Source organism: Paralichthys olivaceus, chromosome 21 (assembly GCF_024713975.1).
Source record: "Paralichthys olivaceus isolate ysfri-2021 chromosome 21, ASM2471397v2, whole genome shotgun sequence".
NCBI lineage: Eukaryota > Metazoa > Chordata > Actinopteri > Pleuronectiformes > Paralichthyidae > Paralichthys > Paralichthys olivaceus.
This window is the reverse complement of record NC_091113.1, coordinates 9,390,455-9,405,991: the sequence shown is the minus strand read 5'-3', so window position 1 is coordinate 9,405,991 and position 15,537 is coordinate 9,390,455. Positions and strand designations below refer to the sequence as shown.

The following is a 15,537-nucleotide window of genomic DNA, read 5'->3' as shown; positions in this document are numbered from 1 at the left end:
CCTTCTGACTGTTTCATTACCAAAACTAAAAGATCCACCATATTAACTGATGAGTATTATGCTGTATTAATACAGAGTATAACACCAAACACTACATGAATTTCTTACTTAAAGTGGGAAAAAAACCATCTGACACTTTGATAATAAAGTGGGAATTTTAGACTGACATTTTGATGGGGTTTATGTCACAAATTTTTTTTTTCTTCTAATTACAATTTTTATTGCCACACCTAATTGGCATGATGTGTTTCATTCATTGATTTATTAATCACATCATGTAATAACTCAAAATGCCAGTGGGTGAAGTTAAAGGGATTCAAGATAAGCTGTCTGCGGAAGTCTTTATGTGTGTGTTTTAAGAAAATGGAATCTGATCTGACAGTAATCTCCATCACCACCAACACGTGATGTGCAGAGTTGCAGCATGCAAAAAACAAAACCTGCTACTGCAATCAATCTCCATCCCTGTAGATGTTAGCCAAGTAATCAAATTCAAAAGCTTTAAAGAACCTGCTCACTAGTTGAATAATGTCTGATTAGAACTGATATTTTTGTGCCTTCTTGACTCAAATAACATGTTGTGTCAATATTTGCTTAACTGGCTGGTTTGGTGACAATTGTCATTACACACCCAGATGTGTTTTACGAAAATTATTGACATGTGGCACACGGCAGTATACTCTGATTAAACTACAATTAAATTGTGAAAATATACAATCAATAAAGTCCTCAGAACTACAACTTTTAAAAATGAATCTCTCCTATTCAACCCAAAAGGCTCCAATTGACAAAAACAATTAGTGATACTCATTCAAGCTGATTTCTCATAAAGTTGTGTCATGAAAACTGAGCAGAAGTAGGTGTTGCTGCTCTTAGCCTGGCTACTCGTGAAGATGATGGTGTCAAAATATTACTGTCACCATCAGTCAAAGAACAACGCCTTGTTAATTAAAAGGATTAATTACACAACTTCTTGGCTCATGACCTCAAAGAATTTCTTTCTGGCAAAGCTGGAACAAAGGTGGATTCTCATTATCACTTTCTGTCCCTGTTTTACAAACTGAGTCTTCTCAAGACTTTAGTTGTTCAGTTAATCATGTTTCAGCAGCCACTCTGCCATGTTTGGACACCATACATCATTCATTTCATAACTCTTATGAGGACAGTGCAGGTGCGTCAAAGGTAAGACCCACTGCTGCTCAAGTCCTCTGCTCAAAGATCTGAACCAACAATCTGAAACAGACCTTTCAGCAGAACTCTGTGGTCCTTCTCTGTACCATAGTGAAATCGAGCATCATCACTAATGATTCATGTAATTATTTAAAAAGATGTGTCTAGAATTTGTCCATACATGACAAATTAATAAATAGGTGAGTGACTTTGTGACTGTTTCTTTAGGTGATCTTCCTCAGAGCAGTTGTGCTCACTGTGTGCACCCTCATATCAAGGGTTGATTGTGTCGGTAGGTATTTGAAATGTTTTTTTTCCCATCACCTTGGATTTATGACTTTGTGTATTAGCGCTGCGTCTCCATGGAGACTACTTGTCATCATGAAGTGATACTTATACGTTCTCTTCTGCCTCCAGAATGGTGTTATCATCTACAAACCTGCAGTGAGTGATGTCCTGTAATCTCTACCAGTCTCAACATCTCAGCTGCTCCTCTACTGCTACTCAAAGTTGTTTGTGTTTTACAGATGACACCACCTGGGCATCTATCGTGCCTACATTTTGTAATGACTCCATACAATCGCCCATTAACATCCACATTGGAACATTCACTGCCACATTGGATGTGAAACTGAAGAATTTCCCCTTTACCAACTTCAACATTAACACCGGTTACGGACAGGTGAGGAATGGGTGAGGACTGGCACCTGCTTAAATGCTGGTTAAAGAGGGTTGCATTAGGGTTATTCAAGAGGGAGGTGTTCAGGTTTGTGTAATTGTATCATGTGATAATCTTGCTTACATAGCACTGGACAAAACAGTAAGCTTTTTTATTATTTATCAGTTTTGATTTTAATTGTCCATCTTTTTTTTAAACCTCCTCCAGTCAAGGTTATCCTTGAAAAAGATGTTAAGATTTCCGGAGGAGGTCTGCTTAGCACCTATGACAGCCTGCAGTTCCACTTGCACTGGGGAAATGGATCCTCTGTCCCCTGGTCTGATCACACAGTGAATGGCAAGTGCTTCCCTGTAGAGGTAAATTGTGTTTTTCATATGAAGTTACAAATTGAAGTTACAACAATAAATTGAGATTGTGTTTCTTTTCTCCTTACACCCACAGTTGCACATTTTAAACCTCAAGGACGTCTACAATGGCAACACAACCAAGGCTGAGGGAGACCCCACAGGCCTTGCTGCTCTTGGCTTCCTCATTGAGGTGAGATGCATTTGTTGATTATCTTATTATTTTGACCATGTCCCTCCTTGACCTCATGCAAAGTAGCATGCACTGCCAGTTCAATTAACCCACTACTCAATACATCTTGTGAAAGTTTACGTAGACCATATCATGTGCCGTGCAAAAATTCCAAAATCCTATAAAGTGCATATAGATCTGATCCACCAAATCAGAGAGACTGACTCAAAACCAAACCCTGATAAATGAACAACAATTCAAACTCAGTCAGTTCTCTCCGAGCTTGATGGGTGGATAGTGAGTGTTTATTAAGAGATCAAGAGAGACGAGCAAAGAGAAGATGCATAGAATCCTACACTCTGGTTAACTCAACTTCAATAGGTCCTCAGCACCGCATAACTCAGCTCAAAGTAATACATAGGGCTCACGTTTTAAAAGCAAAGTTATCTTCCATCCTGAGATCAGTCTTTCATTCACACTGTTCAGGTCTACATGTTGAATTGAAACTAAATCCTTGGATCTGTTTGGGGAACCAGAGGGGAGTTGCGGCTAGCTGAGGAAAAATGACTTCATCTCTCATTTCCTTTCTTGCTGGGAAACCCAATCTTCTTTGGTGGAGGGACATGCTGATAGGCCAACATCATGTATCGGTAAAACTCAAAGAAACATATTTTTTCTTCAACATATGGGACATTTTCAAATAACTGAACATTAAGGGGAGCATAACTACTTCTAATACACTCCAAGGCCTTGTTTTGGCAAGAATCTGTTTGCATAGCTTGCTGGCACTGACTCAGGAAGGATTGTTTGTTTGTGTGAGTGTGTTTGTATTTGACCAAACAGGTTTGCACCTTTATGTGGTACAAACCTCAAAAGCTTTTTGTTTTGTGTCAAGGTTCAGAGTGTAAGATTTAGGTGAAAGGGATCTATTGGCAGAAACTGAATACAAAAGAATCATAGTGATGTTTTCACTAATGTGTACTATTGTACAAAGTGTTGTTTACTTTATTTGTTGTTGTATACTTGTATTTACATCAGGAGCGGGTCCTCTCTATGGAGGCCGCCATGTTTTTTACAGTAGCCCAGACTGGACAAACTAAACACCTTTTGAGTTTTTATGACAACTGAAGTTCACCACAGGTTCTTTATCATGTTTGGAAGGGGAGGGTGAGGTGAGGGGTGTTCACCTGCATATGTAACTTCACCACTAGATGTCTTACATGGTGAACCTTTAAATTCATGCAACTGTTGGACTCCATAATTTTCAAATGTTTTTTGTGACTTTAATTACTGTACTCTGTTAAATATGCAAATGCCATGACACACTTCTCTCCTCCACTGAGCTTGTTTCTGTCCTCAGGTCAAACTTTTACAATTCCTTCTGGAATTTCACTGGATGACCTCCTTGTTGGCGTGAACCGCTCAATATACTATCGTTACCTTGGCTCCTTGACCACCCCTGCTTGCAATGAGGCCGTGGTTTGGACTGTGTTCAAAGAGCCAATCAAAGTCAGCAAGGATTTGGTGAGTTTCTCTTCACCCTTATGTACAGTGGCCAGTTCATAAAGTACATATACTCCAACAGTGACTCAGTGCAGCTAACTCACCTGTTGTCTTATCTCCAGATTGACCTCTTTAGCACAACAGTACACATCAACGACACCTCATCACCTTTTATGAGGAACGTCTACAGAAACATCCAGCCAGATCTCACAGTCACAAAAAGCTCTGCCTCCACAACCTGCTACTCTCTGGGGTTGATGGTGCTGAGTCTTGCTCTGTGGAAGAAATAGTTACCAAACAGCTCCCATCAATTGACTGTGTTCCTGATTAACCTGTTTTTAAAAGCAGTACTTATAGCACATGTACAATGCAACATGCACATGTGATCACTCTTTAAATCCAAGATAAAACGAAGCCTCAAAAACACAAGAACTTCGATCTTTTCTAATGTAGCCCAATGTATTAACAATATTATCAAGTCATCGTTCAACTGACATTCTTATGAATTTGACTGTCGTAATCTCATGTTAATTACAAAATACAATTTAAATATATTTATTATGTATGGATATTTGCACAATTGCATTCATGTTATGGACAAAAGTACTGAATGTTTTTATGCAGCATAGTAGTGAATCCGGCACAGCTCACGTCCGTTTTGAGCTGACAAGGCTATATTCAGTTTACTGAGTAGCTTTAATATTGGGGATTTTGAAATGCTAAAATGGATTAATACCTGCTTTACACATGCCATGTGTTGAGTTACTTTTTTGCAGATTTTTTGTATTACTTTATATTTTAACCTGATTTTCAGCTCTCCACAACCTGCTACTCTTTGGGGTTGATGGTGCTGAGTCTTGCTCTGTGGAAGAAATAGTTACCAAACAGCTCCCAGCAATTGACTGTGTTCCTGATTAACCTGTTTTTAAAAGCAGTACTTATAGCACATGTACAATGCAACATGCACATGTGATCACTGTTTTTAAATCCAAGATAAAACGAAGCCTCAAAAACACAAGAACTTCGATCTTTTCTAATGTAGCCCAATGTATTAACAATATTATCAAGTCATCGTTCAACTGACATTCTTATGAATTTGACTGTCGTAATCTCATGTTAATTACAAAATACAATTTAAATATATTTATTATGTATGGATATTTGCACAATTGCATTCATGTTATGGACAAAAGTACTGAATGTTTTTATGCAGCATAGTAGTGAATCCGGCACAGCTCACGTCCGTTTTGAGCTGACAAGGCTATATTCAGTTTACTGAGTAGCTTTAATATTGGGGATTTTGAAATGCTAAAATGGATTAATACCTGCTTTGCACATGCCATGTGATGAGTTACTTTTTTGCAGATTTTTTGTATTACTTTATATTTTAACCTGATTTTCAGCTCTCTGGTACAGATACTGTTGGCACATGAAATGTCACCAGCTTGCCAAGGTGATTAATCGAAAGCTTTTTCAATCGGTGTAATGAAAGACTGAGCTGTCAGTTCATTGAACACTATTATTTATCACAATTATATACACAATTATATATTTACACCTTTTTAACCTTGTGTTGAACTACTCGCAGGTGCTGTGTCGTGGTATGAAATTGTATCCCTATTGTTGCTCTTAGACATAGAGAGACATGGTTTTAAAGAGCTCATCAGTAGAGTTCTTGCAATATGAGATGACATAAAGGCTTGTTGAAGTGGCTGTGTTCCAATTCCAAGTCACTTCCTCATAATTGAAGGCTGTGACACTGCAGCATGTTGTGCTTTCAACTTATTTGATCTGTGCCATTTACAGCACAGGATAAATCCAGGATAAACACAGAAAAAGGAATTTTATATGCAAACATTTACCTACTTGAGGAACTTGAAAAATGCTTTAAAGAGAATATTTAATGGTTAACTTTTATAATTATAAAAGAGATCAACACCTTCTTATGTATGTAACTTTTTCACGGCAGTGAAATGTAAATAATAAAATAAACGTATTTGCATCACTTTACTTTGTGTCAGTTTCTAGAGTTACACACTCTAAACTCCAAGCTGATATTGATCTCATATCAGGCCATCTGAGGGACGCTTCAAGGTATAGTAGAAACCCATCCATCTGGCTAAACAACAGGTACACATTCTTCACTGCTTTCTGTTACTATAATGTGACAGTTGAATTTGCCAGGAGGGACAATTGTTCCTAATCTAGAAGGAAATCAGTGCAGTCACTCTGAGTCAAATTCTGTTTGCTCGAGGGAATGATCAACATGTACTCCAGTGTATGTCTTTCTCACTTGAGAAATGTGAATGTGTTATAACATTTTCCAACATTCACTATTTATTGCAGCTACAGTATGGCAACCCCACTGTATATACCTTATCACTTTATATATACAATCAAATCAGCATTGTATTTCCTAAAATATTGTGCAATTCCTTTCAAATTTCTGGTTTGATCTTGAAGCCCTTGTTGTATATATTGTTTGGCAGACTAAACTTTATAGGAAAATTCCTGAAAAGATTTGTCTGAACAAAAATGACCAACTTTGCAAAATCATTCAATCAAATAACATGTCAGCTGTCTCATCCTACTACTCTTGCCTTTCAAAAAGATCTCACATGCTGATCATCTGAAATTCAATATGAAGTATAATGACACAAATGGCACTGTCCCAGGACACAGGACAGCGCTTCACATTCATCCACATCCCTACAATGGCTGGTGTAAGAGAGAAGCTTGAGCATAAAGCTTCTACGGTGTCAGTTTGCAGAGCCACACATCCATTAAAAGATTAGTTTCACTGTTAAACGAATGTAATGCCATCCGAGCAAATCTCTGTGGCGTGTATAAACTTATTTCTGGATTGTGCTTTTGTGCGTTTGTGTTTGTAAGTCGATTGTTGCCAAGGACCACACAAAGATGTGTCAAATTCCACCTGTTTTCTATTGGTTCAAAGACATGATCTTGTGTCACCGGATGAGTGTTGTATTACTGACATACCTAAAAAAAATAACTTATTAAAAATAACTTATTTTACACAGATGTCCAACAATAAAATTTTTATTAAAGTGACAAGCCTCGTGTTAAAAGTCTGTTATAATTTAATTAAGGTCCAAAGTCCCTGAGGCTTAAAATGGTAGTTATGGTTAATATGAAGTATCACTCAAAAATAATGATGAGTGTTGTATGAATAGTGGGCCCCCCTCCCATTGCAACTCCACCCATATCAACTCAACATAATTCTGTGGCATCTTGTCTTCTCCTCACTGATGACCATATTTGGATATGGTCATTATTTCCAAATCTATTAGAGAAATATTAAAAGTAGTCTGATGCAAAGAACATGCAACAGACATCAACAGGAAAAAACTAGAAAATAGCAAACCACCTATGAATCAGATGGAGACTGAAAGACACCTGATGTTTCATCTTATCCATGTGACCATCAGCCCTGGCAGGCAGGTAAACACATTTCTTGGCACATTTTATCTAAGGAGCGTGACTCTCTGACATGCTCTTCTCTGCATACCGATCTGTAAAACGGAGGCAAGCGTCTTTTCATGTTGACAATGCCGTTAATAAAATGCTCCAACAGTTGAAAGTTGCAACAGTGTGTTTGACCAAATCACAAAAAAATAAACCTGATCCCTGATAAACCAGATATCAGTTGTGGTGTCGGATGTGAAGGAGGATTTGTGACTGTCTTAAGAACAGTTTGTCCTATCAGGCCATCAGGTTCCTAAACAACTCATGACTAACAATCCTGTGCACATCTTTTTTCCTGCCTGTTTCAGATTCAGATTGCCTTTATTGTCATTGAATGTGATTCAACGAAATTTGGATTGCTGCACTTTATTTTGAAACTGTGCACTGATACACACACGGTGCAATAACTAAACATACACATGTGCAATAACTGATCACACACACTCCTTTTGAATGCAGTCGTAGCTTTGTATTGCATTTTACTTTTTTATAGTACCTTCCTTTTATTTTCATTTTAATTTAACTATTGCACAGCTGAGCTGACTGGTTTCTTGATAACATCATCAGATCAGTGGGCTCCATACAGTGCGTGTGGATGCAGCTCTAAATTTGTGAGGCACTGAAAGGCAGCTGAGGCACCAAACCAGCAGCGGACCTGATAACCTGTGTCCACTGCCTGGAATGTGACAAATTGGAAGACAGGAGGCTGTTTATTTCCTTAGACCCTGGAGACAAGAGAGTCTGCCAGTTGCTCTTGGTCAAATCTCTTGTCATAAAAAAACAAGCATTACCAGAATGATCCAGGAGCGTGTTGGCATCAAAACTGTGACAAGTCAATCACCCTATGTTTCAAATACAAAACCTACGCCTGCCCTCACAACACAATATGTTGGTTTATAACATTATGAAATGCTGTCTGTGAAAGCCATTTACACTTCTTGTGTTCTCTCTCAACTCCCAGTTAACTGAAAGAAGACATGTTGGCTGTATCAGGTATCCTTCAACGCGTGAGTTGTTGCATTAAATGCAATGGTTTGTAATAGGATTTGCTTTGTGTGTAATGTGAGTTTCGGTTTTTTCTTTGTCCAGATGCATATAGTGAACAAGAGGAAGGATTCAACTTTGGAAGAGGCAGTATGGACTCCTAATGGTCTGGCAGTTCTGGGTTTCTTTTAATAACATCTGAATCCATTATGATGTACAACGCTGTATCTTATACTGTATCTTATACAGTTACTGTGAAGTATGACTGGACGTTAGCTGACATCTCATGTGGTTTTGGTCAGATGGTCCATCTGTAAGGGATTGTACGTGTAAACTGAGGAAGACTGAGCAATTTAGCAATCTATACATGTGTACTAGTTGTAAATGACAGTAGCTCTGCAAATATGATCTAGTCTATATATTCATGTTACCCATCAACACAACACACCTATGACATTTGACACAAGGCAAACATAGAATACTGAAAGTAGCACAGTTATGCCATATGAAAGGGAATGAAAATGCAATCAAAAAGTTCAGGGGACATTCCTTACTGTGACATACCAGGAGTCATCACTGCCATTGCTGACCTTTTTTAAAATTTCTGTAGACAAATCACATGCATGTCCAATGACTGATTTAGGAAACTGGAAGAAATGGAGTTGAACTAAAACATCATAAAGTGCACATTTGTTTTAATACATATAACCTTAACATTTGAAACAAATGGCTGTGTCAGGGTTCAGTGGAGGAGGTGCACAAGGGGACAGGGAACGGACTCGGTAGGGAAAAAAGGGAAGGGAAGGACCAAAACGCAGAAACTAAATATGGTTAAACAAAAAGTGTATTTTATTTAACAGGGGGTAAACGTAACAAAAGAAATCTTCAGGTAACAAAATTCGCACTCAAAAAGAGGAGTGGAACACAGGAAGGACAGGAAACAAACTTACGGGGAAAGTGACGAGAGCTGACGGGACGCACGAACAGAACATGACTAGAATTGAGATGACGGACAGGACCTGACCAGAAACGAAGATGACGAACCAACAACCACAAGGGGGGAACACAAAGACTTATATACACACTGGAACGAATTAGTAACTGGGGACAGGTGGCACAAGACAAACAGGTGAACCTGATGAGGGCAGGAAGTCAAAGGGTGAAAACACACAGGGCGCAAGGACTACAAAATAAAACAGGAAACACTGAACACACTTATCAACGAGAACAAAATACAATAACCAAGACAGGGATGAACACAGGAGAGGCACAGGGTGAAACATAGCGAGGGACAAGGAGGGGAACACAGGAGAGGGACACAGAGAACAACACAGGAGAATCACAGGGTGAAACATAGCGAGGGACAAGGAGGGGAACACAGGAGAGGGACACAGAGAACAACACAGGAGAATCACAGGGTGGAGCACAGAGGAAGGCAGAAGGGAACATGAGAGGAACACTGAAAATACATAACCATGACAGGCTGAGATAAAACAGATTTTCACCCAACACGGACTGACAGAGCTATGAGTCGGAGATGTGTTGCCGCACCGGGCCTATGTAGTCAAAAAAGAACACATTGAATACAGGAATCTTTAAACAACAACGCCCAGAAACTGACAATGGCTTTGTTGGCACTGAGTAAGTTTAATCATGCAATTATTGCACACCAACAAACCAGTTCTGGAGAAGAGGTGTTACTTGTTGTGCGACAATCACAGGTAGCCAATGATCATGAAAAATAATCCATGATGATGTTATTATACATCAAACATTTTGTGTCATGTGTCTCATCATTTATACAAAGAAAGTTATTATAATCATTATCAATTCAACACGTGTAAGTGCCATGTTGTCTGTGCAAATCTTTAAAATCCTATATGTATTGATGCTGCCTCTGAACGAAACTGTTGTCTACCTGTTTGTTCACATCACGCGGGATCTGTCCCGGTCCTGTCACATCAGCACCCTAGAACAGAAGGCCAGGACGCTTAAGAGACTTCAGGCTGCCCTCTAAGGTGTTTAATAACTTTTACACCTGCAACAGACTGTTCTCCCAGATGCAGACAGGAAAGCCCTTCCACTGCATATAGGCCAACACAGAGGGAATGAGGAAGAGCCTCTCCCCTCAGGCCATACGAAGACTGAAGCCCAATTCATGCTTCTGTTTCAAAGCTACGGCGTCCTTGATTTTGCACGGCTTATGTTTGCACATAAAATGCACATGCCTCCACTTCATTTTCATAACTCTCTGTAAAATGGTTTGCTACTGTTCATGTAATTTGCTGGAAAAAACGTTGATAATTCTTTTAAAAATGTAGAGGAGAAAACTAGAATTACCACACTAGGGCTGTACACCTCCTCCAACCAGTGCAGTTTCTGTGTATACATTTCTACATACTTTTTTTCCAAATTCATATAAAGGTAGCTGTAACCCTTGAAAGGTAATTGGTTTATCTTTGAGTCCAAGTGACAACTCATCAAAAGTTGAAGAAATTCCCTCAAGCAGTCTTGAGATATCACATCCAAGAGCCCAAAACAAGTTTTTTGAAGCCACCTTGACCTTTCACCACTGAAATCGAATCAATCTATCTGTGAGTCTAAGTGAATTGTACCAGATGTAATCGAATTCCCTACAGGCAGTCCTAATATTTCACATTCACAGGGACATGAAGTCACTGTGACTTTGAACGTTGACCTCCAGTTAATAAAATCTAATTGTTCAGCTCTGAATCCAAGTGAACTGACTTGACTTGATCAAATTAGAGGAATCAGATAGACAACCCGAAAACATAAAGCCTCCAGCCTCTGGCTATTGCAGGTGCAGAGGCCTAAAAAGCTTGTCACTAAGTGCAATGTGGCTCTACAAGGAACCACCAACAGCATATACAAATACAACCATGGATGTAATAGGACACTCTACTTAAACCTTTACATACATGAATTGTTTAGAAAAATTTGATATGTAATTGTGCAGCCAGTAAAACTGGTTTTGAAAAAAACCTCATGATGTGGTGTGAGACATGGACGTAAAAAGACATACATATAACCGGCAAACAACAAAAATAACAATAAATCCTGTACCTTCACTTTTTCATTTGAAGATTTGTGGTGATAGTCCAAACACTGAGTTCATTTGCACATGACTGATCAGAAGTTTGGCAATGTTAGTCTGCTGATTAAACAGTTTCAGAGATGTTGGTAGCTGCAGGTTATTGAGTTTATTATTAAGTCATTTAGCAAAAAAGAGCCACTGGTAGTTGTGCTGAACTGGGACTGTGAGAACTGTCTACTGTAGGGACGACTCAAACAGCAGTTGTTTACCTCCTCATAAAGCATTCTTGCACCATACAGTGTCTGTGGCTTGGACCTGTAATTGATGTGTATCTAAAATAGATGTTTCTTTAGAGGATCCGCCTTTGCTTGCAAGAATTTCTACATCAAGATCTCTCTGTCTCTGCCTGCCAATCTGTCAATCTATTCATCTCTTTTAACATTCAGCCCTCATCTAACACAACTAGTCACATGCCCATGTTGATTCAACCATCTACCCTAACCTGCTCACAGAAATGCTGCAAATGTCATAGCATCACGATGTTTCCACCTTTGAACAGCTGACAGATACTGCTTTTGGTGACGTCCATAAATGAGCCTGAATATACTGAACATACAAAGTTTCCTTAAATAATAGGTCAAACCTTCTATATAGTTTTTCAATTTGATAAGTACATTTCACATGCTTGTGGACGTATCATTTAACTAAAAAGTAAAATGTTTTTTTTGTTTTTTAATTTTGGTTTTAGTTAACAAAAAAATGCCCTATGTGGAGTTTAAAAAGAGGTGGAGCCCACCAGAGAGCCGGTGGGAGGAGAGCTGAGAGGATAAAAAGAGGGAGTGTAAGACTGGAGGGTACAGGTGCGTCAAAGGTAAGAGCACTTCTGCTGCTCAGGTGACCTGGATTCAGCCAAATAAGGATCGACTCCAACCGCACATTTCAGAGGAACCTGTACCTTTTTAGCCTTGTATTATTTCCATTATCAACAAAGGTATTTAAAATTAGAACCACTTTAAAACAAATTGATTTTATTCTCTTATATTTGAATTATGCATTTTCTTACCAAGGATTGAACATGGATGGAAATTAATTTTGGTGAGGAATAGGAATTTGAATTTGTGACTGTTTCTTTAGATGATCTTCCTCGGAGCAATTGTGCTAACTGTGTGCGCCTTCATATCGAGGGTTGATTGTGCCGCTGCAGGCGGTAGGTATTTTAACAGTTTTTTCCATCGCATTGGATTTATGACTTTTTGTGTGCCTCCATGGAAACTACTTGTCATCATGAAGTGATACTTATACATTCTCTTCTGCCTCCAGATTGGTGTTATCATCTGCCAACCTGCAGTGAGTAATCTTCTGTAATATCTACCAATCAAACATCTCAGCTGCTCCACTACAGCTACTCAAAGTTGTGTTTGTGTTTTACAGATGACACCACCTGGCCAAAAACTTTCGCCAAATATTGTGATGGCTCCCGACAGTCGCCCATTAACATCAACACACAAGCCGCAAAAAAAGATTCCAACCTGACAGAATTCACCTTTATCAAATTCAACAGTGCCACCGCATTGAAAACCTTTGAAAACACCGGCAAGACAGGTGAGGACTGATACTAATTACAAAATGAAAAATCTTTTGATAACCAAATGTAAAAATTTACAAATTATGTATCATTATCAGGATTTTGTTGTCATGAGCACTCATTTGTCCTTTTCTTTAACATCTTCCAGTCAAGGTTTTATTAGAAAGCGGTATTCAGATTTCAGGAGGAGGTCTCTCCGAAGTCTACGACAGCCTGCAATTCCACTTGCATTGGGGAAATGGCTCCTCAATCCCTGGCTCTGAGCATACAGTGGATGGCAAGCGCTACCCCATGGAGGTGTGTCACTCTCACAAATAATTTCAAATTTTAATCAGGTTAATCATAGGGTAGCTGATCAGGTCCTGATAACTAGTGAAGAGTTTGTATTAGTTAAACTGAGAGCAGGTCAGAGTGGAGGAAGAAACAGAAACTACAGCTCAATACAAACCAACTGCAGCTTCTATAGTATATATATATATATATTCATTAACATTTTTTTCTCTTCTCTCCCATAGATGCACATTGTAAACGCCAAGTCATCCTACAATGGCAACACAACCCAGGCTGTTGGAGACTCCACAGGACTTGCTGCCCTTGGTTTCTTCATTGAGGTGAGATAATTCAAGCATTCAGCCACGTGAGGGAAAAATATTATGCACGTACTGGGGTTCACATGAATCACATTCCTCAAACTGTCCATTACTGCAGCTCCTCTTTTCAGCCTCTATCTGAAATGCTAGTTTTTTGCTCCTGTCTCTAAAGCCCAGTTTGCTCTGATAGGCCAGCTGGCCCATTCTGTTGGAATGACTGGGTCGCAGTGAAACTACACTCAGACTGTCAGTCTAATTTTGCTTTGCATGGAACGTCAGTTTAGCTCACCTCAATCAAATCTATCAGTAGTGGCTTGATTTAAGACTTCAGCTTATACAATTTTTTCAAGAATGGTACAGGTGCAGCTCTTAAAGATTTGTTTCTAACATTTAGGTATCATTCAAACACTCAGATTACTCTCCCTAAGTTTTTTTTTTCAGGTATCATTACTCTTCTGTGTTAATTTATGCAAAGGCCATGAAACACTTCTTTCCTCAGCCAAGCTTGAAATAAAACATGAGTCTAATTAATTCCTGTGTGCAATCTTTCAGGAAATGTCAGGCAGCGAGACTGGCAAACCTGAAAGCTGGAAGAAGTTGACCAAGTATCTGGCTAACATCACAACCAAAGGTAAGGAGATGTTTTAGTCTTTTTGACTAAATTTGATCCATTGCTCTGTAATAACACAATGTCAGCTGCAGTCCCTTCAGAGGTCGTGTTTCTGTCCTCAGGTCAAACTTTTACAATTCCTTCTGGAATTTCATTGGATGACCTCCTTGTTGGCGTGAACCGCTCAATATACTATCGTTACCTTGGCTCCTTGACCACCCCTGCTTGCAATGAGGCCGTGGTTTGGACTGTGTTCAAAGAGCCAATCAAAGTCAGCAAGGATTTGGTGAGTTTCTCTTCACCCTTATGTACAGTGGCCAGTTCATACTCCAACAGTGACTCAGTGCAGCTAACTCACCTGTTGTCTTATCTCCAGATTGACCTCTTCAGCACAACAGTACACATCAACGACACCTCATCACCTTTTATGACGGACGTCTTCAGAAACATCCAGCCAGATCTCACAGTCACAAAAAGCTCTGCCTCCACAACCTGCTACTCTCTGGGGTTGATGGTGCTGAGTCTTGCTCTGTGGAAGAATTACTGATCAAAGAAAATCCAGCAAGTTATTTTTTTCCAGATTAACCTGTTTTTGTCCTGTATGATCCTGTCTGACTTCAGCCTAATTCAAGTTGTCAATACCTAAAGTCTTTACTGGACATCATTAACAATGTTATCAAGTCATCGTTCAGAGGACTCTATATGTAATGGTGGTTACTGCTCTGATGAGTTAGACCATCATAGTTGTCACATTAATGACAATAATTATTCATAAGCTTTTCATTTGCATACTTGCACATCTTGCTTTCAAGATATGGACAAGAGATATCCATTTTGAGCTGACAAGGCTATATTCAGGTGCCTGAGAAAGGGATATTATACCAAGTTTACTGAGTAGCTTTAGTGTATTTACTAGTGAAATAAATAATAAATATGGGTATTTATAAAAATTGTATACAGATGTATGCTACTGGGAGCAGTGATTGATTAATTAATGCAATCTGAGGGTTTGGTCATGTTTATAATAACTGTATTTGAATAGAACTTATCTTAACAAAGTTACAAATTGGTTGTTACATTTTGGCAACAGTTGTTGATGCTTGAAATGTTCATTTTGATGTTGTATGTTTTATATTGCTTTGCTATTTTTTGTTGGTGGATATATTGGCACATGAAATGTAACCAAATTGTCAAGCTGATCAAAGTCTAACGAAGGTCTGAGGTATAATGAAGAACTGTGATTTCTTGAATATTTAAATTAAAATGATCTGGTGTCAGTCACTTTTAAGCAATCTTGGATTTATTGTTTGAAACTGGACATTTTTAATTGCAACTGTGTGCTGCTTTTGTATCATTCTA

General features: G+C 38.8%; 2 protein-coding genes across 2 annotated transcripts; both read left to right on the top strand.

Annotated features, from left to right (window-relative positions):
* Positions 1 to 1,156: 1,156 nt before the first annotated feature.
* Positions 1,157 to 5,829, top strand: LOC109642327 (carbonic anhydrase 12-like). The gene is made up of 9 exons (XM_069518082.1): positions 1,157 to 1,171; positions 1,399 to 1,462; positions 1,588 to 1,614; positions 1,698 to 1,863; positions 1,977 to 1,990; positions 2,057 to 2,205; positions 2,291 to 2,386; positions 3,671 to 3,889; positions 3,991 to 5,829. Exons 1-9 carry the CDS (start codon positions 1,157 to 1,159, stop codon positions 4,156 to 4,158), a joined length of 918 nt encoding a protein of 305 aa, XP_069374183.1. The 3' UTR covers positions 4,159 to 5,829.
* Positions 5,830 to 12,244: 6,415 nt separating this feature from the next.
* ca15b (carbonic anhydrase XVb) lies at positions 12,245 to 15,466 on the top strand. Its single transcript, XM_020083558.2, has 9 exons — positions 12,245 to 12,384; positions 12,528 to 12,600; positions 12,714 to 12,740; positions 12,825 to 12,995; positions 13,127 to 13,275; positions 13,494 to 13,589; positions 14,121 to 14,199; positions 14,301 to 14,464; positions 14,555 to 15,466. The coding sequence occupies exons 2-9, from the start codon at positions 12,528 to 12,530 to the stop codon at positions 14,723 to 14,725; spliced, it is 930 nt and encodes a 309-aa protein (XP_019939117.2). The 5' UTR covers positions 12,245 to 12,384; the 3' UTR covers positions 14,726 to 15,466.
* Positions 15,467 to 15,537: the final 71 nt, after the last annotated feature.